This window comes from Nyctibius grandis, chromosome 4 (genome assembly GCF_013368605.1).
Source record: "Nyctibius grandis isolate bNycGra1 chromosome 4, bNycGra1.pri, whole genome shotgun sequence".
In the NCBI taxonomy this organism is placed as follows: Eukaryota; Metazoa; Chordata; class Aves; order Nyctibiiformes; family Nyctibiidae; genus Nyctibius; species Nyctibius grandis.
In genome coordinates, this window is record NC_090661.1 from 87,401,670 (window position 1) to 87,427,726 (window position 26,057).

The following is a 26,057-nucleotide window of genomic DNA, read 5'->3' on the forward strand; positions in this document are numbered from 1 at the left end:
AGTTAGTTTCAGAAAGTGCAGTTATTTAGAGGAGACTTTAGCTGAAAGTAAAAATCACTGAAAGGAAAATCGGCCTGGTTTTAGGCCAAACCAGGACACAAGTAAAAACTGTAAATATTGATTAAGATAGCTTCTAATATTTTTCAATATTATGAATTTATTTTTATTGCTATTTGAAAGAGGTACTTCCCGCTTCTCGGTTTTTTTTTTCTTCTGTTTATTTTACCAGAGCAGAATAAAAAAATATTTTATTTTCTTTAAAAATCATTATTTATTAATTGAAAGTAAGTGGACATTGATCAGAGTTAAACACAGTTGAATTAGAGTTCTCTTCCTCATTTAACAGTTCTGTTTTCAAGGTTTCTGGGCATCTTTTTTTCTTCAAGTAGTTCTTCACTGGACAGGCAATATTCCAGGAAAGACAAGATCTGCATTTCAAATATCAATAAAATGTAGAAAATAGTCTTAAAATCTGTCACCTTTCAAAGGTTTCTGTGATGTGCACGTATGTATTTTTTAACTACAAATACAAAAATTATTCTTACTAAAATCCTGAATTTAGGTGGTTTTACTAGTCATTTTCTATAGGTGGAATTCTTTCAGTGCGAGTTGCCCCTGTAAATAGTTCAATACTTAGAAAAATTAGGAGCCTCTGAGACATCAGTCTTTGGGATTTTTCCTTTCGATCTTATACAATAAATAAGTTTTTGAAAGGTAATTCTCAGGCTCTTTGTTAGTATACAAAACCACAAAATGCCATACAACTACCCTTATTTGTCATAGTTAATTAAGTAGTTGTCACTGTAATAGTGAGGGGCTATTTGGACAAAAGTTGCATCTTATTTTCCCTGAAGACATACCTTTTGTCACTCTGTTATTTATTCAAGCAGGAGAATTACGCAATTGCTTTCCAGAAGACTTTATATTAATAACTGATTTGGCTATCTGAGTACTTGCCTCTAGCATCAAATTTGAAAATTTACAAGTTCCATGTTCTTCCTGTTTTGTTTTTTTTTTTTAAATTTTCAGGGAGCTCCACCCATAAAAAACAAACTGCAGAAAACAAACCTTGCTAGCATTGTTCCGTAAATTCTTTGCTGAAATACCTTGCTATCAGTGTAGCAGTACTGCTAATTAATACATAAATAAATAGTTAGAAATGATATAACATAAAAATACGTTGAGTTGCACACTGCAGGTCTCCCTTGATCTCTTGACTCTTGTGTATTCTGAAGTAAATGGATGGCAAAAGCTATGTGCAGCCTAGTAATTCTCTGATTTTCCCACCACTTTATATATATATGAATGTAAAACAAAAATATATGTCAGTAAAAAGTGGTGGGAGAATCAGAATATAATTTCTCTAGTAATGAGTAATAAATAGCCAAAAGTTTGCTAGAATTAAATAATGAAATTCAAATTTTTAAAAATCTAATCAAAACCAAAATTAATTGAGTGATCACAGAACAGCTTTAGTACAGCAGTTCACATCTCGACTTTTAAATGGAAACTTTTCCAGTAAGAATCACCCTGGCGACTGGAAATCTGTCCTAAAGAAAACCCTCACTGTAGTTCTAAAGCTTAAATGAATGTGTGTTTTGATGACGTAGGTAAAAAAATAGTGGTCTTTAATAGAATTACATGCAGTTCACAAAATTTTATTATACAGTGACCCATCTTGGTTTGCATTGTTTTTTTTTCCCTGAGTCATTCTCTCAGTGTAGTGTAGGAGCATGCATATGTTGGGCAGGAAAGACTCCACTTTCTAAATCTAACTGGGATTGTTTTGTCTAACAAGGTGACCACTTTTTGAAATCTTTCAAGGATTAAGGTTGTACTTTGAGACATCCAAGAAACCCAATTTTTTCTTCAACGCCCACCCTTGAAAGGCATGTGCTGAAAAACCTGACTGATAAGTCTCTCTTCTCCAGTGTGCTGGAGTGCTCCAAAATGCATTTGTTTAAGCAGGTAGCTATTTTGAAGGCAGTATTTTAACAGAAATGGTATATGTCAATTTAGATAAATTCATGCACAACATCAAATTCTTTCCACCAATGGTCTTCCTCTTGTTTTTGGAGAGGACTACAGTCACAGACTGAAAGTAGAATGAATGTAAAAGTAGAAGTGCTTAAACAGGTCACAGATGTGTGTGAAATTTTGGGGCGCTGAGGACAGATGACCATGACTCATGGTGAACATGAAGTACTGGAAGTGAGCTGAGGCTGAAGAAAATCCAAGTTTGGTGAAGATGCTTGCACTTTGGAAAACTGACAGCTGTAATTCCATGTCCCTTAAGCTTTTTGTGGAATGTTTATTTTTGTAAATGTTCAATATCTGATATGTCTTTTTTTCAGTTCCAGCTTAGATTCATCATTACAATTTAAAGATGTTTTTTGCGGTTATAGGATTTATTTTAATCATAGTTGAAGCCTCCCTTTAATAAGCATGGTGCTTATAGTATGTTATAGTTCAAAAGTATTGATGTAGGTTTCCTTTCTGAAATTAGTTTTAATGGTATGATGATTATTACTTTTCTGTATAATTCATGTCTCCCCCAAAGAATATACAAAATCCAAATTTGCCAGAATCTTCATATAATGATTATGCTTTTTCTAATGTTTCTTTATTCTAGAATCCTTGGATGAGCTGACTTGCTTGGTGGTAAAGTTATTTTCAGAAGTAGAGAATAAAAATGTCCCTATACCAGAGTTTCCTGAACACCCTTTCCAAGAAGAACATCTCCGGGTATGTATAGAGATACATCTTCCATCAGGAGTGTGTACCTTAAATGATATCTTTTGTGTTTCGCTAATACATTGTGCACTTCACTACTTTTGTATCAGTGTTGCTGTTAGGTTCCATATTTCTTTCTTAATTTTCCATCCACCTTTCCATGCTGAGTGTATTTTGTATAGTTTATAGTAAAGGTTGTACCTTCGGTTGCAGCTGTAAGCAACTGAGAGAGAATTAATTCTCTGTTTGTTTGCGTCATGAATGGCTAAAGTGTTGTCCTAAGTGTTACATACCTTTACTTTTGAGATTTTGTTGATTGTAAAAAAATGTGTGTGTGTGTGAAGGGAACATGATATGTGCTCCTGAGATGAATAAAATAATGAGTTTCCTTTTGTTCATGGATCTCCTTGTTTATTTTCCCCCTCAGCAACTTTACAAAGTGGTACCTATTAAGGACATTAGAAATCTTTATGTCACATTTCCTATACCAGACCTTCAGAAGTACTATAAATCAAACCCTGGCCATTACCTTGGTCATCTGATTGGGCATGAAGGCCCAGGGAGTCTTTTGTCAGAGCTTAAAGCCAAAGGTAAGTCCTTTGAAGGTAAAGAATTAAAAAGTAATTTAATACACAGTTTTTTAAAGCTTAGCTACATTTCACTTAAAATTGACCTCTGTATGCTAAATTTAAAGCCCCCAACTCTTTGAGTAATTTGAGTTGTAAGTTGTTTTGCACTTTATTCTTGTTTCTGTGGTGGGTAAAAATAAGTAACAGGCACTCTGACTACTGAAGCTGTTATTTCTTGCACTCCCCTTTATCTACCCAGATTCAGAGAGTTACATGACCTTTGACATAATGATCTTGTCTCTATTCTGTCACTGACTTAGAGACTACTGTCAGGTCTGTTAATGTCTGGAAGACTACATGAGGGTATCTTTAGCTATTTTTGTTTATGTTGCTGTGTTCCAAACAGAAATAAATTACCCGGTAATCAAATGATCTTGAGTTTGTCATATCACTCTGAGCACAAAATCAGATAGGTCTGACTTGTGCTATAGGCGTTAAGGAAGAGAAGAACATGTAAAGTAGTCAAAATGTAAAAAAAGAAAAAGGCAATGTAAAGTTGCTGAGGCATACAAAAAGTAGAATAAATTGTTACAGATTTGTTTATGTAACATATTTTCTCTTTGGTTTCATAGGATGGGTAAATACTCTTGTTGGAGGACAGAAGGAAGGCGGTAGAGGTTTCATGTTTTTCATCATTAATGTGGACTTGACAGAGGAAGGACTTTGTAAGTGAAGCACGATGTCTCCATTCTGTGTTATTCACGATCTGATGGGTTTGTGTTTGTATCCAGAGAGACTAATTGTGTTTATAGCTTGAAAGCTGATTTATTTTAATTAACCGATTTTTCTTCGGTGTACAGATCCTCTCAGTATGCTAACACACTTCATCTAATGTAAGAAATCGACTTATTTGAGGTTATATGAAAGTATTTTTAATTAAATATTTTAAAGTAAATTTCTTTAAAAGAAAAGCTGTTAAAACCTTTGTGTTCTGCTTGTACTGTTTAGATCTGAGTTAAATGATATTATGACTCAGTATCTTAACATAAGACATGTTCAATGCAGTTCTCAAAATTAGCTGGGGAACTAAACACTTATCTTAAATTCACATCTGAGAAAAACATGTTTAACTTTGCCTGTGGGATTTCATATGTACTTAAATATCTTGATGTATCAGGGTGTCATTAAAAACAAAACAATACATATTTGTGTTTATCAGAATTTCTCCTTTGTGCACAACTGAGTGAATTATTAAGCAAGTATTTTTTCTTTCCAGTGCACGTTGAAGATATTATTTTGCACATGTTTCAATACATTCAAAAACTACGTACAGAAGGACCTCAAGAATGGGTTTTCCAAGAGTGCAAGGTACAGTGATAAGTACTTGAAATATGCAGTCGTTGTATTCTTACAAATTTTTGGATTGTAAGTAGAAACAGATTCCAAGGCTGTGGAAATAGCCTTTAATAATCGCATGGTAATTAAGTTTATTAATTTTAAAGGTGCAACATGACACAAATGACAAGTACATTCAGAATATATTCTCTTAATGTAGATGTGCAATGCTCGTATAGAGCTATGAGTTGACATTTTATGATAGCATAATGGAGGTGGAGGAAGAAGTAGCTTACCCTGTCCACAAGGATTTTTCATAACCTTTCTTAGTCTTCACTGAAGGTGAAGAGAGGGGAAGCATTTGCTGTGAGGGGTAACATCGAACTGGAAATTGAAGTGGCTGTTATTCTACTGCTCTCTTCTTTCATGTGTCAAATTTTATAGTTGAGATTGTAAAGGTAGTAGACGTTTGATCTGCTGTTTGTTCTCTCACGTTTTTGAGAGGTGAACTGAAACTTCATGCAGGGCTTCGGCTGTATAATTCAGTCTTTGCTGAACGGTTCGTGCTGCTAAGTCTGTGTGGTTCTCTGTGCACAGAGCAAAAATGTCAAGTGTCCTATTAGAATTAAATAATACTGCACTTCTCAATGACAGTGTGAAATAAAACCAGTTTTATTTATATATATAGTCTGATTGGTTCACTGTAAAGTCTTGGGTAAAGATTTCTGGTTCCACCTTAGCTTTATTTGGTGAAAATTGTTGAGTCTCTTCTGTCTAAGAGTAGAAATTCTGCAGATGTGTTAACTTTGTTACTTGCATTTTGACACTGTATACCTGTAAAAGAAGTCTCTTTACCCTCTGCTAAAAGTCCCAGTGGAATTATTTCACTATCATTGGAAGCAAATATAAGATTTGAAAGAGGTAGTTCCATCCTCCCATCTCATCCCTGTGTCTTTCCCTTGCTCCTCTTGTTCCAGCACTCCTGAGGCTGTGAGGTAGGTCAGAAGAGCTGGCAAACTAGTTTGAAAAGAATCTTTTTTTGATTTTTTTCAGCTGAATTGTTGAATTAACCAAACTCTCTGGGTGGTTTCACAGAAGGATGGACTGTCCCTTTCATTGGCTTTATAGTCTTAGGTCTGTATGCAGCACACACAGGACAACCAGGCGATCAGGCCCAGTCAGCGTGGGTTTATGAAAGGCAGGTCCTGCTTGACTAACCTGATCTCCTTCTATGTCAAGGTGACCCACTTACCGGATGAGGGAAAGGCTGTGGATGCTGTCTAACTAGACTTTAGTAAAGCCTTTGACACCATTTCCCACAGCATTCTTCTGGAGAAACTGGCTGCTCATGGCTTGGATGGGCGTACGCTTTGCTGGGTAAAAAACTAGCTGGCTGGCCAGGCCCAAAGAGTTGTGGTGAATGGAGTTAAATCCAGTTGGCAGCCAGTCTCAAGTGGTGTTCCCCAAGGCTCAGTATTGGGGCCAGTTCTATTTAATATCTTCAACAGTGATCTGGACGAGGGGATCGAGTGCACCCTCAGTAAGTTCGCAGATGACACCAAGTTGGGCAGGAGAGTTGATCTGTTGGAGGGTAGGAAGGCTCTGCAGAGGGATCTGGACAGTCTGGATCGATGGGCAGAGGCCAACTGTATGAGGTTCAACAAGGCTAAGTGTCGGGTCCTGCACTTGGGGGCACATCAACCCCATGCACTGTTACAGCCTTGGGGAAGAGTGGCTGGAAAGCTGCCTGGCAGAAAAGGACATGGAGGTGGTGGTCAACAGCCAGCTGAACATGGGCCAGCAGTGTGCCCAGGTGGCCAAGAAGGCCAACAGCATCCTGGTATCAGAAATAGTGCGGCCAGCAGGACAAGGGAAGTGATTGTCTCCCTGTACTTGGCACTGGTGAGGCTGCACCTTGAATATTGTGTTCAGTTTTGGGCCCCTCACTACAAGAAAGACATTGAGGTGCTGGAGTGAGTCCAAAAAACGGGCAACAAAGCTGGTGAAGGGTCTAGAGCACAAGTCTTATGAGGAGCAGCTGAGGGAACTGGGGTTGTTTAGTCTGGAGAGCAGGAGGCTCAGGGGAGACCTTATCGCTCTCTACAACTACCTGAAAGAAGGCTGTAGTGAGGCGGGTGTTGGTCTCTTCTCTCAGGTAACAAGTGATAGGACGAGAGGGAATGGCCTCAAGTTGTGCCAGGGGAGGTTTAGATTGGATATTAGGAAAAATTTCTTCACGGAAAAGGTTATCAAGCATTGGAACAGGCTGCCCAGGGAAGTGGTGGAGTCACCATCCCTGGAGGTATGGTGCTTAGGGATATTGTTTAGTGGTGGAATTGGCAGTGCAGGGTTAACGGTTGGATTCGATGATCTTAAAAGGTCCTTTCCAACCAAAACGATTCTATGATTCTATCTTTAATTCAGCCTTGCTGTTGTATTCCAAGAATGATGTGTTCTGTTTCTGTGGCTTAGACAGCATAAAGAACCACTCTTTCTGTCTCTAAACGTATCTTTTGACTGGCTGATCAAAAAAGGAAGAGGGAAAGGTTTCAGTTCATTAACATACAACGAACATTGCACTGGAACACTATGTATGGGTTGTATCAAAGTTGGTGTGTTTTTTGATTATCAGGAAATTTAAATATATGAGATATTGGATTTACAAGACTTGTATAACACTTCACATTGTGAGACTATCCGAAATTGCTCGTGAGTTTTGTGCAACTTGAATATTACTGAAAACTTTTGTGTTAGGTGCCTGTTTAAGTACTACAAAATGGATACAACAAAACTCCTTCCTTTTCTTACATTATAAAAACAAATCAAGTAGCCAATAATTATTCTTAAAATAGTCTTTAATATATGCTTTTCAACCCTTCCTACATTGTTTCCTAGGATCTAAATGCTGTGGCATTCAGATTTAAAGATAAAGAACGACCACGAGGTTATACATCAAAGCTTGCAGGAATGTTGCATGTAAGTGTGTTGGTTTTTTTGGTGTTTTGTTGTGTTGTGTTTTGTTTTACAATATAGTAATCATTTAGCAGTATGTTTGATTATACTCTTAATAAAGGTATTTGCAAAGGTCCTTTGCACTTCTTGAGCTTAGGAAGCTAATATCGTGCTGCATAGATCTTGGTTTTGGCAGTCAGTAAGTCACATTTCCTTCACACTCTACCATTTTATGCTTCTGTACTTGGTAGAATTGATTTTACAGTAACTATTTCATCTGTTTCAGTGTTTCTTAAGACATATGTACCTTGTTATTCTGTGTCTATGTGCTAGCTAAATGTTCTCTAGGGAAATATTAGAGAAATAATGTTTTATGATAAACACAAGCACTATGTTTCTAAATGCTTCCATAGTTAACAATGTTGACATACTGAGGCAAGCAGAAATGTTCCTATTAAGATAGGAAATTAGAAATGTTTGACTCTACTAATGTGGTTACGTATTGGTACTGAAAGAATTATCATGTAGCTTATACTTAGTCTTTATACTTCTTGCAACATTCAGTTCCCTCGTTTTGCACTAAAGGAAGACTTAGGCTTTTTTTTTTTGGTCTAGTGAAATTCATGCAACTTCTGTACATGGCAGCCATTCTCCATTACACAGCTAATGTCTACATCTACTCAGAAGCATTTTTGGTTTCTTTGCAGGAATGTCTATTAGTGCTCCTACACCTTTAATTTGTAAAGTCTAAAATAGCTGCCTTTAATTTTGGAATTGTCTTTCTGTTTACTAAAAGCATTAGACTGAACTGAAAACATTCAAATGGATATTTAAAGGAGTTCCTATTTGGGATGCTGTCTCTTGCTTTTGTTCTGTCAAATGCATAAAATCTCTTTAACAAATGGACTTCTGACTTTTGAAACAGTTTTTCAGAGGTCTGTATTTGTTGGATCATTCCTGATTACAATTGCTGTCTCCAAAAATCAGGCCGTGAAGTTGCTAACAGTGTTCCAAAGAGCAGGGTATTCAGGACACTGCTTTTCTTTTGCTGTGCTTTGCAGTATGAATTGTAATTCTGATTCTGCTATTAGTTGCTTAAACACTAATAGAAAAATAACTTTTCTAGTTCTTTTTATTGCCTCTGAGTCATACTAAGTTTATGCTTCGGATTAACCAAGCTAGAACTGTTGTTTGGTGATTTCATGCGCTTACGAATACTAGCTGTTTTTCATAACTTGGAGAAGAACCTGTGTATAAGTTAGCATAAGTAAATGTAATGTCGTAAGTTGTTACATATTACCAAAAGGATTTAAAACCCTTTTTACTCAACAAAACAGAAGTTTCTCTTTAAAGCACATGTCTGCTGGTCTAAGAAGTCACCACTAATGTCTTGCTGTCAAATTACATTTCATATTTGTCATGTGTAGACTTTGTTTTCCAGGTAGTTGTTCCCTGGTTTGCAGTGCCCTTTTTCTTTTGTTTTGTTTATTCTCCTTAATTGTATCATTTAAAAAATTTCATTTTAATCTGATTGTTGTATGTAGATTGTTTTAGTCTGTTTTATTTTAGTTACATTATGCTCTGACATTGCTGAAAAGAGTCACAAAATGGTTGAGGTTGGACTGGACCTCTGGAGGTCATCTTGTCCGACCCTCCTGCTCAAGCAATACAAAAATAACAAAATAACCAAATAAATTCTGTGTTCAATTCCAGTGGGTGGGCAGCTGTGGCCTGTGTTTGTAAAGGAAATAAAGTGTAGATTTTCGGTCGCTAAATCTGTAATGCCTTGGTAATTTTGGATTAGAAGTGAATAGATTACTTAAAAATCTCCCCTTCAAATTGCTTAGTCTGCTTAGCTGTTTATGCAGAATTTAGTTAAATGAGCATTCTTCAGTGGATGATGAATCTTTTGGACAAGACCTTTCAAATTCTGGATCTTTAGCATTCACATTTGAATTTTTTGTAACACAGTTTTGGTTCATTGTCCTTGATCTCCACCCCACCGGCCCTTTCTCTTTTCCAAAACTCTTCGTGTGAGTTACTCTGTGTTCTAGAATTCATTCCACTGTAGTTTTATGTATAATGTATGTAATTCAGAGAGCCCTTTTATGATAATTCTGGTCAAAAAAAGTACACCTGTATGGCAAACTGCACGTACTTGGTGCTTAGGCCACCTGGTATTTTTCCCTTGGCAAACAGATGTTTATTAACAAAGTTTTCCGTCAACCACACTAATCATTTTCAGAGGAATTTTAACTGTTTTTTCTTGAATTGCGACGTACCTTAAGAGATTTTCAGTTTGGTGCTAAATAAAAAATGTTAGAACTAAAATAGTGAAAATTTGTATTATTCTTTTAGATAATTGAAATATACTTTCCTTTAAATTTCTGTAAATAAAATTGAATTCTTAGGGAATCTGAAATGCAGTCTAGTGAGTACTTGGTGTTCTTTTATCTTTAAAAATATCCTCCAGGGGTCAGCACTTACCATGTTATTTTTACTTCAGTTACTTCAAAACAGTATTTAAAGGTGGGTGACTTTTTATATTGAGACATAAAATATTTCAAGAGAAAAGTATGGTAATATGCAGTATCTGAAAGTACCTAATATAGGAGAAATATGATCCATCTTGTTTAGTTTTAAGAGAAAGATTTTAAGACATCTATGCACTTCTAATTTGAAATTACCAAAGTAATACAGATTTAGTGACCAGAAGTATACACTTCGATTTCCTTTGCAAAACAGTAGTTTTTTTCATGCTTAATTTTTGTTTAATTCATCTACGTGTTTCTGGGCTTTGTTTTTTAGTATTACCCTATAGAAGAAGTATTGGCTGCTGAATATTTGCTTGAAGAATTCAGGCCTGATTTAATAGAGATGGTACTGGATAAATTGAGACCAGAACATGTTCGGTAAGTTAAACTACAATAACTTGTACTTTAACCCAAACTTTATAAGAAAGCAGATGAGCTAATGGAAACACAAATTCTTAGGTGTCTCTTACAGCTCCAAATCAAATGTCACTGAAAAAGAGCTGGTTGTTCGTGTGTTAATGTCTCTGCTCCCCATTGAGAATAAGCACTCTTAAGTGCATACAACTCTTCCTGTTCAGACAGAAACATCCTTTTAGTCCTTTCTATGCAGGATGTCTTCCTCAGACTGAAATTGTTTTTAGGAAGATACTTACTCAGGATAGCTCAACTGTTACTGAGGAAAAGCCTAGTAAAATTACCCTACCTCACAAAATTCTTGGGATATTTCATATGGCGTACTGTAATATTCTTAATTTGGAGCTAGGTCTGGAAATCTGTGAAGAGGATGGCTTTCATCTGCTGTATATATTTTATTTTCCCTATGGAGAGCTATGAAACTTCGTGCAGATTAGCAGACCCTTTGAAAAATACCAATTTGTGTGGGTAGAAATGGCTGTGTCTTCAGCTGCTAAAATCTCTCATTCCAGAGCATATCTTTGATGTGAGTGTGACCATACTGCACGTGTGCATTCTTTGCAGAGTGAGTGTGTTGCAGTGCAAATTTCAGGGCTCAGTAACTGGTCAGACTCTAGATGTTGAAAGGAAAAAGGGAAGCCTCTCTCCTGTGCTTTTGAGGATCTTCAGTTGTCACCGAGGTGGGGTAGAAAAGGGAGGCCAAAAGAACAAATGTACCTGATGTCTATTTGAATGCCTAAAGAGCAATAGTGTGACTGGGATGAGGGAAATAATACTGTGCTGAGATGATGATTTGCAAGTGAAGGTATCTGGAAGCCATAGAGAAGAAAATGAGGGCAGGTGAAAAAAGGGAGTATTAATTGAGGAGGAGGAAGGGCTGGGCAAATGGTTAATGAAGGGAGGAAGAGCCTGGGAAAAGAGAGGTGGCAAGGGACATCATGGGGGTAATTTAAGGGAGGATATTTGTTAGCTGTGGGGAGCTGGTATCTCAGCCAAGGATGGAGAGAGAGGCTGTCTACTGGAACTGCTGCGGATGGTTAAGTGGGATAGGAATTGGGACTAGTAGGCAGAGCAGAGGTAAGAGAGCAAGTCTAGAAGACAAGGTGATATCAGGCTTAACAAGGATATTCAACTGAGGGTCCTAAATCATGGAAACAGGGCAAACAGAAGAGGCTAAGAGATGAGGTCCGAGACAAGGAGCCTGAGGTGGGACAGCAGCAGAACTGATGGGACCAAGCTTAGAGGAACTGAGCAGAAAAGCCTGTGCAGACTAAGTGCAGTATAGTCTACAAAGGGCAAAGAAACTAAAGTTTACCAGGTCTTGCTATTTTTTTTTTTCTCTCTGCAGATGTATGCTTTTTTTCCCTGTACAACTTCTGTTTCAATTCTTACAGAATAGAAATGTTCTGGAATTGGAATTATAAGATGCCAATACCATGTATTGCTCTGCCTGAACTACCAATGTAGTTGGAAGGTGTGCAATGAAAGTAATAGGAATCTGCAGAAAGAGAAAAGTACAGATGCAAGGTTAAGACTGTTTAATGCTGCTCAGGAGAACTGAACTCCTTCTTTGCTTTGTCACAACCTTCCTAAATGGCACAAGACAAGTTCCTAAAACAAACTTTTCACAGCAAGCCAGTGATTGCTCATTCCTTTTTATTTTCTTGAGTATACCTAAGGTCTAGAGGCCTGACTAGAGGGATTGCTGAGCACCTGAATCCACAAACAACTCAACAGAAGCTTTCATTTTAATCTGTGATGTACCATACAATGCGAAGAATTAAAAAAAAAAAAGTGTTAAAATGAGCATCTAAAATGAATGGGGACTGTATAACTTTGTGGATCTTCTCTATGCCTCGGCTTCCTGTCTATGAAAATAATGTCTCTTGGGATATTTTAAAATATGAAAACAGTTCCTGTAACACTGAGTGCTTTGGAAGGGACATTGGAGTAATTCTGTTTATTTAGAGAAAGAGGTGAATATTGGAAAGAGAAGTCAGGTCATACACTGAGCAAAAAATATAAAATATTTAATACTGTTTCTTAATTGTTCTGTGCACTGAACAGGGCAGAGGTTCAGTAGGACAATATGTAAATTTGTGTGTGTGTGTATATTTATATGTGTGTATAATGTGTTACAATCTTAATTACTAGAAGGTTGCATAGGCAACAGTTATACTAGCTCTTTGGAGCCTGAATTTTTTTTTTTGTAATTTGGTTCTTTTAATAAATTGTAATATTAGTGTTGTAGAGATATTATTAAAATGTATGAAAACACAAGCTCTTATTAGCGTTGTAGAGATATTAAAATGTATGAAAACACAAGCTCTTGCTTGTCATTCTGTATATCAGTCTTACTGCATTTGAATACCTGTTTATTAGTGTTCTGGAAGCCAGGTATATGATACAAAAGTAACGATTTTTTTGGGGGGTCTGTTCCTGAATATATTCCACACTGAAATTTTCATACAGTGTCAGATATAGAAGGACAGCAAGGCATGCATTCATATATTTCTAGAGTTTATATATTTCAGCCTTCTGAAATTGCTGTGAATTACTTAAAAGTTTGGGCATGAATCTTCACTATATTTGTTTCTATCACAAAATCTGTCTTATATATTCATTTGGTTTAAGATGCATGTTAACTTTATTTTCAAAAGATGGTATATTTCAAATAACTATTGGATAAAATAAGAAAAAATTGGATTATGAACTGTATTTGCAAATGTCATGGGGTTCTGGTGTTTCTAGGGGTATACGAGTAATGATAAGTGGAGCTGCCTGTGTCAGTGACAGTAGTTGCCATAGTAATTAATGCCCTTTAAAGACGAGCCTATATCTTGTGTGTGGGTGTGCATCTATGTGTAATCTGTGTGGGCTACTGCAACTGAAGCTTGAATATTTTGAGAGATCATATTTTGAACGAAGAAGACTTTAAAGAAAATTTCCAGGGTCTCTTTCCTATTGTATTAAATACTTCTATTTCAAATGTATTTTCATGTTGAACTACCGCCCAACTTGGAAAATTGATACAAGAGCTTACTTTTAACATAAACACTGTTTTTAGTAATTGAAAGGGAGAACATATAATTACTTCTTCTCTGAAGAAAGCTTAACCAAATTCCACATGAATTTGAACTTTTAACTGGTTTTAGAATTGCTTACAAACAATAGGTAAACCATTTTTTTTAATACCGATTTAGTAAACAAGCTACAGGTACTTAATCAGAGCTGATGTTTATTATAGCTTCACATAGCTTTAAAATGTTGCTCTTAACATTACAAGAAAAGAGTCAATATTATCTATGGGAAGGATACCTTTTGTAATGTAAATTGGGTCTTTGTTATTAGCCAGAGAACTTCCAAAGCATCTACTTGCTTAAATCTTAAAAAAATTGCTAGAGGAAATTAATATATGTAAATACATTCATAGACTCTTTAAGCTTATGAGATGCTGCTGGACGCGGCAGACCATTCATCGGTTTTCTGTGTTACTCCTGTTGCTGGCTATGCCAGCCTTTTGACACTCCCTTCCAGCTGACAGTACTTCAGCGTAAAATACCTATAATGAACTTGTTCAAAAGTTACTAGTGTGAGAAACTAAAGTGCAGAGAATGCAGGTACAGGGAGAAAATTCAGGTCTGGAGAATGTGGTCAGAAGCACAGGAATAATTGTAACATTTTTTAGAAGAATTTACAATGTTACATGGCATGCTTTTTTCAAATGTGTTGTAAACATAGCTGTTTCACAATGTTCTTTTACTTTAGTTAATATAAGCCCATATTTGTACTTGCAGTTGCAATTCTGCGTTCCTCTTTGTCCTCGTGTTTTTTTTTAAAAAAAAAAAAGGGGGCAAGAAAAGAGCAAGATGAGCCAGAATTTTCTTAGAGAAAGAGGAAAAAGTGCTTCTAAAAAGACCATGGCGTTTAGCTGTAACTTATTTGAAACATTAGTAACCAAGGAAAATAATTGTTTACTATTATATGTATCTTTTATTTATAGTAATTTTGTAGGGTTACATCAGTCTTCTCACATTTTACAAAGTGACTAGTTGGGGATGGGAATATTCTCTACACTTGGTAATTGTGGATTTATTTTAAATAAAAAATGTTTGGTTTTTTTTTTTTAAATAGAACACATCTAGAGCAAATACCAACAGAAGGTGATCAGCATTAGTATTTGAAGCAACTGGAAAGCATTGATCCTTCAGATAATGGAGATAGTTGTTTCATCTCAGCTTTTCAAATTCAGCCTGTTTTGAATGCTGTGTATGTGACTTTTCAAGTAGCAAAGTATAGTACATTTAGACTGGAGAGGCACAGTGGTGGGAGTGTTCTGGAAACTAAATTTGATAGAATAGGTATGCTTTTCTGTACAGGAAGGTCTCCTAAGTTTTCATAATGGAAGAGAGATGATGGCATGGTGACTGAATCAAGAAAGCTTGTGATCAGAGGGATGGTCATCTGATAACTTCTCTGTGTGTGGGTCTCCATGTAATCTTGGGCTTTAAAAGTGTTAGGTCTCACCCTGCTTTCTTCTAGCTTGTTGTTACTGTGCTTTCTTTTTGGATGCTGACAGAGATATGTTGCATTTAATCTTCTCTCAGGACTAACCACATTGTCTCTTCACTTTACCTGGTTTAAGAAACAGATTATAATGATTATGTAATTGTAAGCATTTGAATAAACAAGCTAAATATTGGGAGATAAAGGGACTTTCAAAACTGGAATATATGTGATTTTATGGCCTCTTCAGTTTATTGTTAAAGAAATTACATATTCTTTTTGTTGCAGAGACTTTAGTAGGGCTTAAAGACAGTAAATACAAGAGTTCTCTGAAGCTTCAATACCCACAGCTGTCCTGTTAAGGCTTAAATATAAATACGTACAAACTAGAGAACGACCAAAGACTGATTAAATGCCATTCTAACAGCGGAATTCAGCAAAGTACTGATACTCTAACATGGATCTAATGAAGTCTGCAGGAGGCCTATAATGATGTAGCAGTAGGCATACTTTGAGTTTGAATGATATGTGGTCAGATTAATGGTAAATGTATTGCTTATTATGTGTAGACTAAAACCATGCTCGTGTTTCCTATTGCCGTAACAACTATACTTTCACATCTTACTTCTCTTTGTGTTCAGCCTATTTGTCTTCTCTAAAAAGAAACCCGAAACATCAAACCAAATTTGAGATTCTTAAGCGCCGTATTGCTTTTTCCTGCTTCTCTAAATGATACAATTTTTCAGTATAGACTCAAAAGTTATAGTTGTGCTTCTGTGTAGCTTGGTTATGATAATACTGCAAGCTGATTTTTCTCAGATGTAAAAGTGTAAGTCCTTTCAATTTTAGTGGGAATTAAATGTTTTTATTCAGTGCACCAGGTGTTTAAAGATCTGAGCTAATTAGACTTTCCTATTTTCATGTGATTGAAACAAAATACTAATTTGTATATAGTACTGTATTCCTTTTAGACACATTTTAAGAACTTATCTTTTGAAATTAAAAGTAGAATGAAATGAACTAGGAATTTTTTCATTTACTTAACTAAGATACTTCAAAGTATAGTAAAATATAACAAGGAACATAATTTTATAGTGTCTTATTTCAAATTGGTGGCAAGATAAAATATCTTGGGGCGAGGGGGGAAACCTTGGTTAAATATTACTAAAAGTGATTTCATGGTATGTTACAAAGATTCAAGACAGCCACTGTGGATTTGCATTTTTAGTGGGCTCTCTTGAAAGAGTGAGTTGAGGTTATAGATGCTAATTAAAAGGATCCCCTTGTGTTTTTTATATTTTTTATTACATCTGTATCTGTATGCATGTAGTAAACTATCAGTCCAGTAGCTCATTTCCTTCCTTTGCTTGATGAAATTGTATACATTAATAAAAAACTGTGGTCATGTGCTTTTAAATATCTATATGTGTTTTGGTTATCTGCTCTTCATTGATATTTATACTTTATTTACCTTTTTATTCTCCCTTTTTATGAAAGAACTAGCATGTACCACATCATCCTAACTTTGCCTTTTTTTTTTTTTTTCCTGTTTTGTTTTGGGTTTTTTCTTTTTATGCCTTGCATAAATTGTGTCTTGCAATGGTTTAGTTTCCATTGATTTGAATTTTTCTTTTGTATCGTGGTTTTATTTAAAATTTACTTTTCATAACCCTGTTGGAATTCACCTACACTAAGGACTTTTCTTGGCATATTTATGTTGGGGTAGCTGCATTCTCAGTTAGAGACTACTGTTCAATTTTTTTTTAAAAAGTTTAGGTTTTCAACTGTTACTTTCTTAACAAACTGTACTTTTAAAAGTATGGAGAAATATCCATACTCACAGATGGCAGCAAGTATCCATATGTGCTTCTATTTGACTGAGCCATAACAGGAAGTTTTCATATTCTCCTTCCCACTCCCACCCCTGCACACTACTTGTGTTTAGTGGCTTAATTTCCCTAAGAGAGAAACCTTTTTAAGATGCAAGTATCATTTTTACTTGTTCAGACTGCATTGGGTTTTGCCAGCTAGCTCTCTGTGAAGATAAGGGAATAGACTTGGCGTGTGTTGCAATCTTAGCTGAGAAATGTAATTTTCTGATCATTTCCAACATAATTTTTTTCTCTTCATCATATGCAGAATAAATGCTCTTATTAAAATTTAAGAAGCTAGTGACTCATCAGATTAAGCGACTAAAGAACATTTTCCCCTGTATAGTAAATGGACTCTTTTCCTCCCTTGATATCTGAAGTGCAGCACTAGTACTATCCTAGAGGGAAGAAAAACAAAAAATGAATGGCAAAAATGTTGATACAGGAATTTCTAAGGGCTGCAATTTCACAGATACTGAGCAAACAGTTATTTCAATGCAGTCACGGATGCTCATCCCCGATGATAAACATGTTACAAATACGCAATTCATGTGCTTATTTTTAATTGCATTGTATCTGAGTAAATATTTTTAAAATCACAATTTGTTCACTTATTTTCCCCCACAAACCATTGTGTTTATAGAGACTTAGTTTTATTGAATCCTAACAAACAACTTGGGCTTCTGCAGAATGATTAGAATGCTGCACCCCAGCAACATCTCTCTGCATGGAGTTTCCCCTCTTATTCTGTTTTCTAATGAGATTTGTGTGAAAGTGGCTTTGAATAGCCTATATTGCCTCGCATTAGTTTTACTGATGGTTTTGAAGGAAGTTATATGAACAAATCTAGGCTTTTGCTGTTTTTGTCTCAGTCATTATTTTATGCACTTGAATAAGATACATGTAATTCTTTCTGTTGTTTGACAATATCATCATTTGGAAGACAAACTTTAAATTAGTTCCTAAAAAAGGCAATTGTTCCTTTTTAAGTATAAATTTTTTTGCGACAAATTTGCTTTGACATGTCTGTTACTAATATCACAAATACTGTGGTCTCAAAGTCTATTACTTTTTCACCCTTAGAAGCTTTAAGTTATGTTACATAAATCTGGAATATAATAGTTTATAATCTTTCCTGGAAGTACTATCATTTTAAAGCACACATTCTCTTCCCAAGTAATGCTTTTCTGTGGATCTGTCACTTGTAGCTTCATTTTAGATTTCAAGAGAGTGAAAAACAAGATGGTATTTAGTAAATATATATCACATTATAGAAATTGTGCTTGTTTTTGAAAATTGACTGTAACTGAGGACTACAACAGTTTGCATGTACAGGAATGTACATATAGAAGTAAACTGCATTTATAGTTTCAGCTGCGTTCCATGTTCATGAATGGCTCAGAAGACTAATTGCACTGTTTGAGTTTAAATGTTATAAGCAGGTGCTATTAAAGATTTCCTGATTGCATGTCTCGCTTTTCCAGTGCATTTCAACGCTGTCTTAAACCATGTGGAAGTTCATGGTGCTGTACAGCACAACACAGAAGTGAAAAGCAAAAGTAACAACATAATTAGTAACTTTAAAGATGCATCATGATACATTTAAATTACTGCATAGCATTGCATTTCTACCTGTGGTGCTTCTTTTCCCCTCTTCTTTTCCTGTCCTGGTGTTCCTTGCTGTTGGTGCTTGTATCTTGGTTTAGGGTTTAAGTCTCTGACAGGTGAAATGCCTTTTGGTTTGTTTCATGTGGTTGTTGATATGTTTCAGAGAGCTCAAAATGTGAGTAATCATTCCAGTAGTGATTTGGGGTATAGGGAGGGCAGGAGCATCCCTTGAAGCTTCTGTTTGAAGAATTGCAATGTTGATATCCACAACTTCCATTTTCTATATGTTGAGCAGACACAGTTATTTTTAGCTCTTAAATTTTCACATGTTCCTACAGCAAATGTTTGGGTGCTTCGATTGTCACTACTGTTTGAGCCTTGGTACGCTGGAGAAGGGTAGAAGGTGGGAATGTCAAATAACAGATGTCTGTGTATTATAGGATAAAACACCTTTGTCTTGCTGCTCAGACTGCGTGATTATTGGAATTTTCAGGGTAATATTTTAGCTTAAGACTCTTCTTTTTTTATTTTTTTTTTTTTTTTTAATGGACAGAAAGGCCTGGTAGGTTGCTCTGAAATTCTAATAGACTTTATCATTTTTATAGTTTCTTAGCAACTTCATCTGTACATGGTAGAGCTTTTCCTCACCAGCTGTCCAATGTATATTCAAAACATAATAGATTATTCGTATGGCTCATTTTAATGTAAACAACAATCTCTCTAATAGATTTCACCTTATTGGCTGAGCTAGTGTCTTCTGTGTTGCAATAACAAATGTTCTCTAGGATTAAAGCGCTTAGTTCTTTGATGAGTATTTTAGTATTGTTCCTTTTGTATAAAAAATTAAGTAGATGTAACATGCAAACAGGTATGAAACCAGTTACATGAAGTCACAATAAAAATATTAACCATTTCTATTGCCATTTGCAATGCAAGATGAAATATGTATCCCATAAAGATGACTGTTCTCATTCTGGTTTGGATATTGCATAACTTTTGCAGAGGAACAGGGGTTGTTTTGTGCAGGTGTATGTGTGTGCATGTTCATGCTAATCACGTGGTTCTTTCAAGGATGGGGAGTAAAAATTTCTTCCTTCATCAGCCCAGAGGAAATCTGCATCCCTGAAACATGAGATGTGATTGCCCTGCTTTAGTGTGTATGATTTCAAATATTGTCTCAAAATTAGACTGTCTGTGGTGCAAGTCCTGCTTCAATTTTTAAATCTGTTGCTAGAGAATGTGTCTTTACAATCCCATGTGACTCTGAGATGTACTTCTCGTTTATTTAAATGCATCTAATGCTAGCTGTTTACCTGACTGTTCTCCTGCTGCTTGAACTCCAAAGCACAGCTTAAATTACTAATAATTTGAAAATCTTCATAATAGAGGAATCTGGAACTAAATACAGCAGAATCCTGTTTTCTTCAACCTTCTTGGATCATTTAGTCATTTATATGTAAACGTTAGATGAAAAAGAAGGGATGAGGCCATAGGCATTTACAATATTAATAGTCCACATATTTAAACTTTTCAACATATTGCAAAATTCATCCCAAGGTTATTCTCCAGTAACATATTTGTAAAGTAAAATACTCTCATTTGAGGCATCCATGTGCCTGTTTTGATTTACACCTCACTTTGCCATGCACGCTAGAAATACACAACAGAATGTTCCTGGCCTGAAGATATTGTGATTAAAAAAAGAACACTTACATTGTGTGTATTTTGATACTTTAATGTGCATTTTAGCCATCTGCACAAGATTTGACAAAGTTCATTACTGTGCTGTTCAGCATCTAGGGATTGTTAAATATGTGTAGGAGGTAATTGTATTACCTTTTTGACCATTTCAGAATTCTTATAAACATCTGTTTACTCTTAAAGCTAGCTACTTATTCCAATTGAATACTCTCTTGTGTTGTAGGTTATTAAAAAGAATTAAAGGAGTTTTCTTGATACCTATTATGAAGACTACTGAAAAATTACTGATGTTTGTAATTTCTTTATTCTGGTTTTCCTCTTATATAGGTGTATCCTTTAGTTCAAGGAGTGTCTGGATGATGCTCTTAGTCATATGGCTTAGTTTTAGGTAGTCCTGCAAGAAGCAGGGAGTTGGACTCGATGATCTTTATGGGTCCACTCCAACTTAGAGATATTCTATGATTCTATGATTTAGGTTTCTAATTGAGTATAATTCTGTTGTATTGACTGTAGAATACATTAATCTTCCTGCTTTTCTTAATTTCCCCTCAAAAAAACAAAAAACAAAAAAGGGGAGAAACAGGTACCCATCTGTAATGAGAATATGAGAATGATACAAAATGAAGAAACTCTTACTAGCAGATTATGAATGGGAGAGTGAAATTGCAATAATGTAATTGAAAATGCTAGGTCTGGAATAAAATTTCTATAGTCAGTATTTTCACTTATCTGAGTTGATATAGGTGGTATGAAGAATGTTGTAGTCACTTCATTAATTTTGTAGAAAATCTCAAGGACTGTGTTCTGTGTTTTCAGGAACAAGGACAAAGTTTAAAAAATAGAAATTGCATGCAACAACAGTTGTGTATAACTATTAAGTTGTAACACTTTCCGAAAAAAGTAGAATTAAATTATGCTGATAACCTGATTTCATGGTTAATCTTAGTGTGTAATTCGGTATACGTATACTTGCTATCCAAATGTACTCTGTAATTGCCCAGGGACTATTTCTGGATAAATGCATTCTAGTGATGGAACAGAAATAGTGCTCGGAATAATTTCTTAGTCTTTTCTCAGACACATTCATGCCAAAGTGCTTTATCTCTTTGTTTTCAGAGTTGCAATAGTTTCCAAGTCTTTTGAAGGAAAAACTGATCGAACAGAAGACTGGTATGGAACGCAGTACAAGCAAGAAGTAATTTCTGATGAAGTTATTAAGGCATGTTAAAACTTATAATATATTCTAATATCTGCAAGTGAAAGACAGTGGTAAATTCTTTGTCTAATTTTCCATTTGGTTGAAGGGAAAACTTAAATCTGCTGCTCTACATAGTGTGAAAATTGTACAATTAGTCTGTTTAATAGTATTAGAAGTAAGGAACTCATGTTAGTCTTTACATTTCAAATATTTATTACATAGGAGAGACACATTTTAATAATTTTTAAACCATGTTAAGTATAGGGAATGTTATACCAGTTTTGCTATAGAAGATCCATAATATGCAGTGGCTACTTAAAAATGTAAACATTAACTTTTTCAAACTTAAAAGTATCTTAAATGCTAATGGAACATCTCCCTTATGAGGAGAGGCTGAGGGAGCTGGGTCTCTTTAGCTTAGAGAAGAGGAGACTGAGGGGTGACCTCATTAATGTTTATAAATATGTAAAGGGCAAGTGTCAAGAGGATGGAGCCAGGCTCTTCTCAGTGACATCCCTTGACAGGACAAGGGGCAATGGGTGCAAGCTGGAGCACAGGAGGTTCCACTTAAATTTGAGGAAAAACTTCTTTACTGTAAGGGTGACTGAACACTGGAACAGGCTGCCCAGAGAGGTTGTGGAGTCTCCTTCTCTGGAGACATTCAAAACCCGCCTGGACGCGTTCCTGTGTGATATGGTCTAGGCAATCCTGCCCCGGCAGGGGGATTGGACTAGATGATCTTTCGAGGTCCCTTCCAATCCCTAACATTCTGTGATTCTGTGATTCTGTGATTCTGTGAACTAATCTGTTCTTAAGGAATGAATCTCTTTACCACTGCTATATGTAACTGTGTTTCTTAAAATGATTTTTGCAGCTTAGAAAATGAGTTTATTTTGCCAATTAAATGAGCTTTTAAAAACCAAAACTCCCAACAAAGGACGTGGGCAAATTCTTATTGTTATTGGTCTATTCTTTTAAGAAGAGATGACTGTAAAATACACCCTAGAGCTATATTGGACCTGCCAAGTATGCTTTGAACAGACATTGCATAGGAACGCTTCACTTCCTTTAGCTTGTCCATACCTATGTTCTTGATTAGAATTCTTGCTTATGTTTTTAGTTTAATACCTTCATTTAGAGTTCACAGCAGAAAAGATGAGACATAGACCCACCTTCCACTCTACTGTAAACTTTTCAAAATTTTTTTTTTTCTTTTGTCTTCCTCCGCGGAGCCCTCGGAACCAACTTGGTTTCCCAGATATTTCTTTCCCTGTTATCTTAATAATATTTACACATAAGATAGTGGAACACGTTTTCAGAACTTTTGTTACAGCATAAAGTAAATAAGTATATATCCATTAATTAAGCAGAAATTCTACTTAGCCTTATTGTTTCTCCTATTTATCTAGAAATGGCAAAATGCTGACCTGAATGGGAAATTCAAGCTTCCAATGAAGAATGAGTTCATTCCTACGAACTTTGAGATTTTACCGTTGGAAAAAGATGCGACACAGTATCCTGCTCTTGTCAAGGTAAACTATCTGTATTTGTTCTGTTTGCTAGCTAACCTTCTGGGAAGTTAGCAGTTAATTCCTCTGTGTTTTTAAAATACAGATCATGTCATATTCCAAAGTATAATAAAAAAAATTACAAAATGTAAAGATATTGATAGAAAGGCAGTAGAAAGTCATTCTTGCTAAACTTTGGATTATGACTATTTGCGTTCCGACGAAAATGACACTACAAACAGCTTGAACTCTTTACCCTTTTGAAAGTGTGTTAACAATTGATACAAATAGTATTAAAGCTGTTTATTCAGCAGAAGGATGACTGCCCTCTTACATTTTTTTGAGCAGTGTTCAGTAAGTCGAGGGTGTCGACAAGGATATTCTTTTGTAGTTGTGTATGGATAAGCATGCAACTGCATGAAAAAAGAGAGATGTAAACACATAAATAAAAATCACTCTCCATCATCATTTAATGATCTAAAGATGTTTAGCAAATCTCAGTATTTCTGAGTACCTAAAATTTACTAAAACTTACTTCTCATTACTAAAGTAGTTGTCTTTGCTAATGCTCATCTCTGTTCTAGGCTTAGTTGGAGGATAAATAGGAAAAGTATTCTGCAATTACATGTTGTGCTTCAGCTTGAATACTCAATTCGGGAATACTTTTTGCACACTAGATTAATGTAAATCTGCTTTAGTTCAAAGACATCATTTAGGAAAACACATTTGTTCTGCACAGGGCATTTTAGGTGTGTACTTGAAGCAATATTACTAACAGAGGAGGACTTTGAGCGTATGTTTATGTTCATCCTGAACTGAAACTCTAAACCTCAGGAGGGACAAATACTACAGCTCTATTAAGTAACGCTAATTGATTTGCTACAGAAACTTGATGGTCCTTCAGTGTACCTTCTGTAGCAGGTAGGCAATTGATCCACACAAAAGCTTTGCTTTAAGGCATCATTGCTTTAGAAATGCATTTGCTTTTAGTTTTTCCTTTCCCTTTAAAATATTTTTATTTTAATGGAAAATATTTAAGGGAAAATGTTTTTAAGCTTCTGTACTTGATGAAATAGACATAATCTATTTTCCCTGCATCTCTCTTATTTTCTCCGCAGCTGTATATCTGTGCCGTTTTTCTTTTGTGGGCCCTGGCATTTGTCTGACCCCACAGCAAAACATTGCAAGAACTAAATCATCAGAGATTAGCTGTACAAAAAACCCCAATTTTTCTGCTGTTTTATGTGCCTAAGTGAGCTTACTATGGACTGGACCAGTGTTGTGGAAAAAGGGAGAGACTGGGACATAAGTGCAGGAATAGGATGGCCATTTTCACTGGCAGCATGGCACTAGGTTACCTCTGTTGTAATGGCACATCTTGCCCTAAAAAACCTTCAGGAAAGAAGTCCTGAGGGCCAGATTGTTAGTATGGACTGCGGTTAGCAATCTCCAGCTATTGGATCAGGTCTCCAGTACTACACACAGGCTCTACAGTTTCTCATTGTCCTTGATGTAAGATGTATTCTAAACTGCATGGTAGCAATATAACAGAATAAAAAATATGTTATCTCAGAGAGAAGCTGTAATTTGGCCTTTTAGTACAAGTAGAATATTGTGTAGAGGAAGGTGTGCCGTAAGAGACAAGACTTGGTTCTTTTATGCAAAAAGGAGGAGGAAAATACCGTGCCAAATCTCTGAGAAGCAAAGAACATCTGCTCAAAAATATGAGAACTTTTAAATGTAAAATTATTTCTCTTTCTCTCTTATTATGTATAGCAATTTAAAGAAAACATGTTGGGGGGATAAAGTTAACTAGAATTGGAATTGAGAGTATCTGTTTCACAGCTTTTATGGGAGAAGAAGCAATAGGGGAGGTTGTTTAGATTCTTTGCTGTACTGGGAGATTATTCTAAAAAATTTAGGGGACAGATCTTTTAACTAATTTCCAACTAGTTTTACTACTTTTTCTAAATGTGTATGTATTTTTTGTTACCAATGTTATTTTAAAACATCCAATGCATTAATTTTTTTTTTTTTTACTAAAAGCGTTAAATACGCAACTATATTCTTAGTCTAAAACATGTAACCATATGCTGCTGTAGTGCTGTCCCCATAATGGCACATCTTTTAATGCCAGCATTAGCAGGGAATTATGTGAAGCTAACTTTGTATTTGTCTTTGATCATTCCTGCTCTAGAAAAGTAGTTCCCATTTTGATCATAATCTCATTCACAGTGCTACAACCATTTAACTGCTTGTTAAGGTGACATATGGTAAAAAGAGAGTCTCAATAAGGATAGCGGGATGTATACACAAATGTATTTATCGAAAATATGAATTCAAGAGGACAACACTAAACTGTGATTTGAAGTGGTGAAGAGACTTTTTTTTTTTTTTTAAATAGTGTAATATATTACAGCTAAAAGTTAGGTGACTTAACAAAACCTCTTTTTCTTGACACAGGACACTGCTATGAGCAAACTGTGGTTCAAGCAAGATGACAAATTTTTTTTGCCAAAAGCTTGTCTCAACTTTGAGTTTTTCAGGTATGCAACGTTAAGTATATTGCACAAATTGCTCTCCAAAAGTTTCTTGTTTGGGAATCTGCATTTCTGTGGCAAAAACTTTCTTGCATGTATTGAGTCTTTAAAACGTTTGTCCTTACTTGGGAATATGCAATATGATATAGATAGCAAGAAAGCTCATGTAAACTATGCAGTAGTTGAGTAGCAAGCAATTTGAGGTGCTCCATTGATACTAACAGGAAAAGTTGATCTAAAAATACTTTAAAACCAGATTTGCTTCTATGTTTTATTTGCTGTACCTGAAATATGCCTGTCAATAGCACCTACTAAATATTGCAATATGCCTCTTTAAAAATGGGTGTGTATTATTTTTAATTAATGACTAAATAACAACTATTTTAAGATAGTGTTTACTTTCTAAAATGCTACTCTGATAATGATTTTAGGTTCAAATTATGTTTTAATTTGCATGATGCAAGCCAGTATAAAATTCTAAGTGCTTAAAATTGTGCGATTTTATTTAACTGATGCCAACAACTGATTTTTTTTTCAGAAGAACACTGTCTGTGTTATCAAGATGCATGATAAAGTGCTGTAATGTTA

General features: G+C 35.5%; 1 protein-coding gene across 4 annotated transcripts in view; it reads left to right on the forward strand.

Annotated features, from left to right (window-relative positions):
* The window catches only part of IDE (insulin degrading enzyme), a 75,766-nt gene that overhangs the window by 21,969 nt on the left and 27,740 nt on the right, over window positions 1-26,057 (forward strand). For all 4 annotated transcript variants that reach the window (XM_068399843.1, XM_068399844.1, XM_068399840.1 and 1 more), the window contains exons 6-14: window positions 2,633-2,745; window positions 3,161-3,323; window positions 3,935-4,027; window positions 4,579-4,670; window positions 7,533-7,613; window positions 10,398-10,501; window positions 21,340-21,442; window positions 22,831-22,953; window positions 25,393-25,475. In XM_068399843.1, coding sequence (XP_068255944.1) covers window positions 2,633-2,745; window positions 3,161-3,323; window positions 3,935-4,027; window positions 4,579-4,670; window positions 7,533-7,613; window positions 10,398-10,501; window positions 21,340-21,442; window positions 22,831-22,953; window positions 25,393-25,475 — 955 coding nt within the window. The remainder of the gene's footprint in view (window positions 1-2,632; window positions 2,746-3,160; window positions 3,324-3,934; window positions 4,028-4,578; window positions 4,671-7,532; window positions 7,614-10,397; window positions 10,502-21,339; window positions 21,443-22,830; window positions 22,954-25,392; window positions 25,476-26,057) is intronic.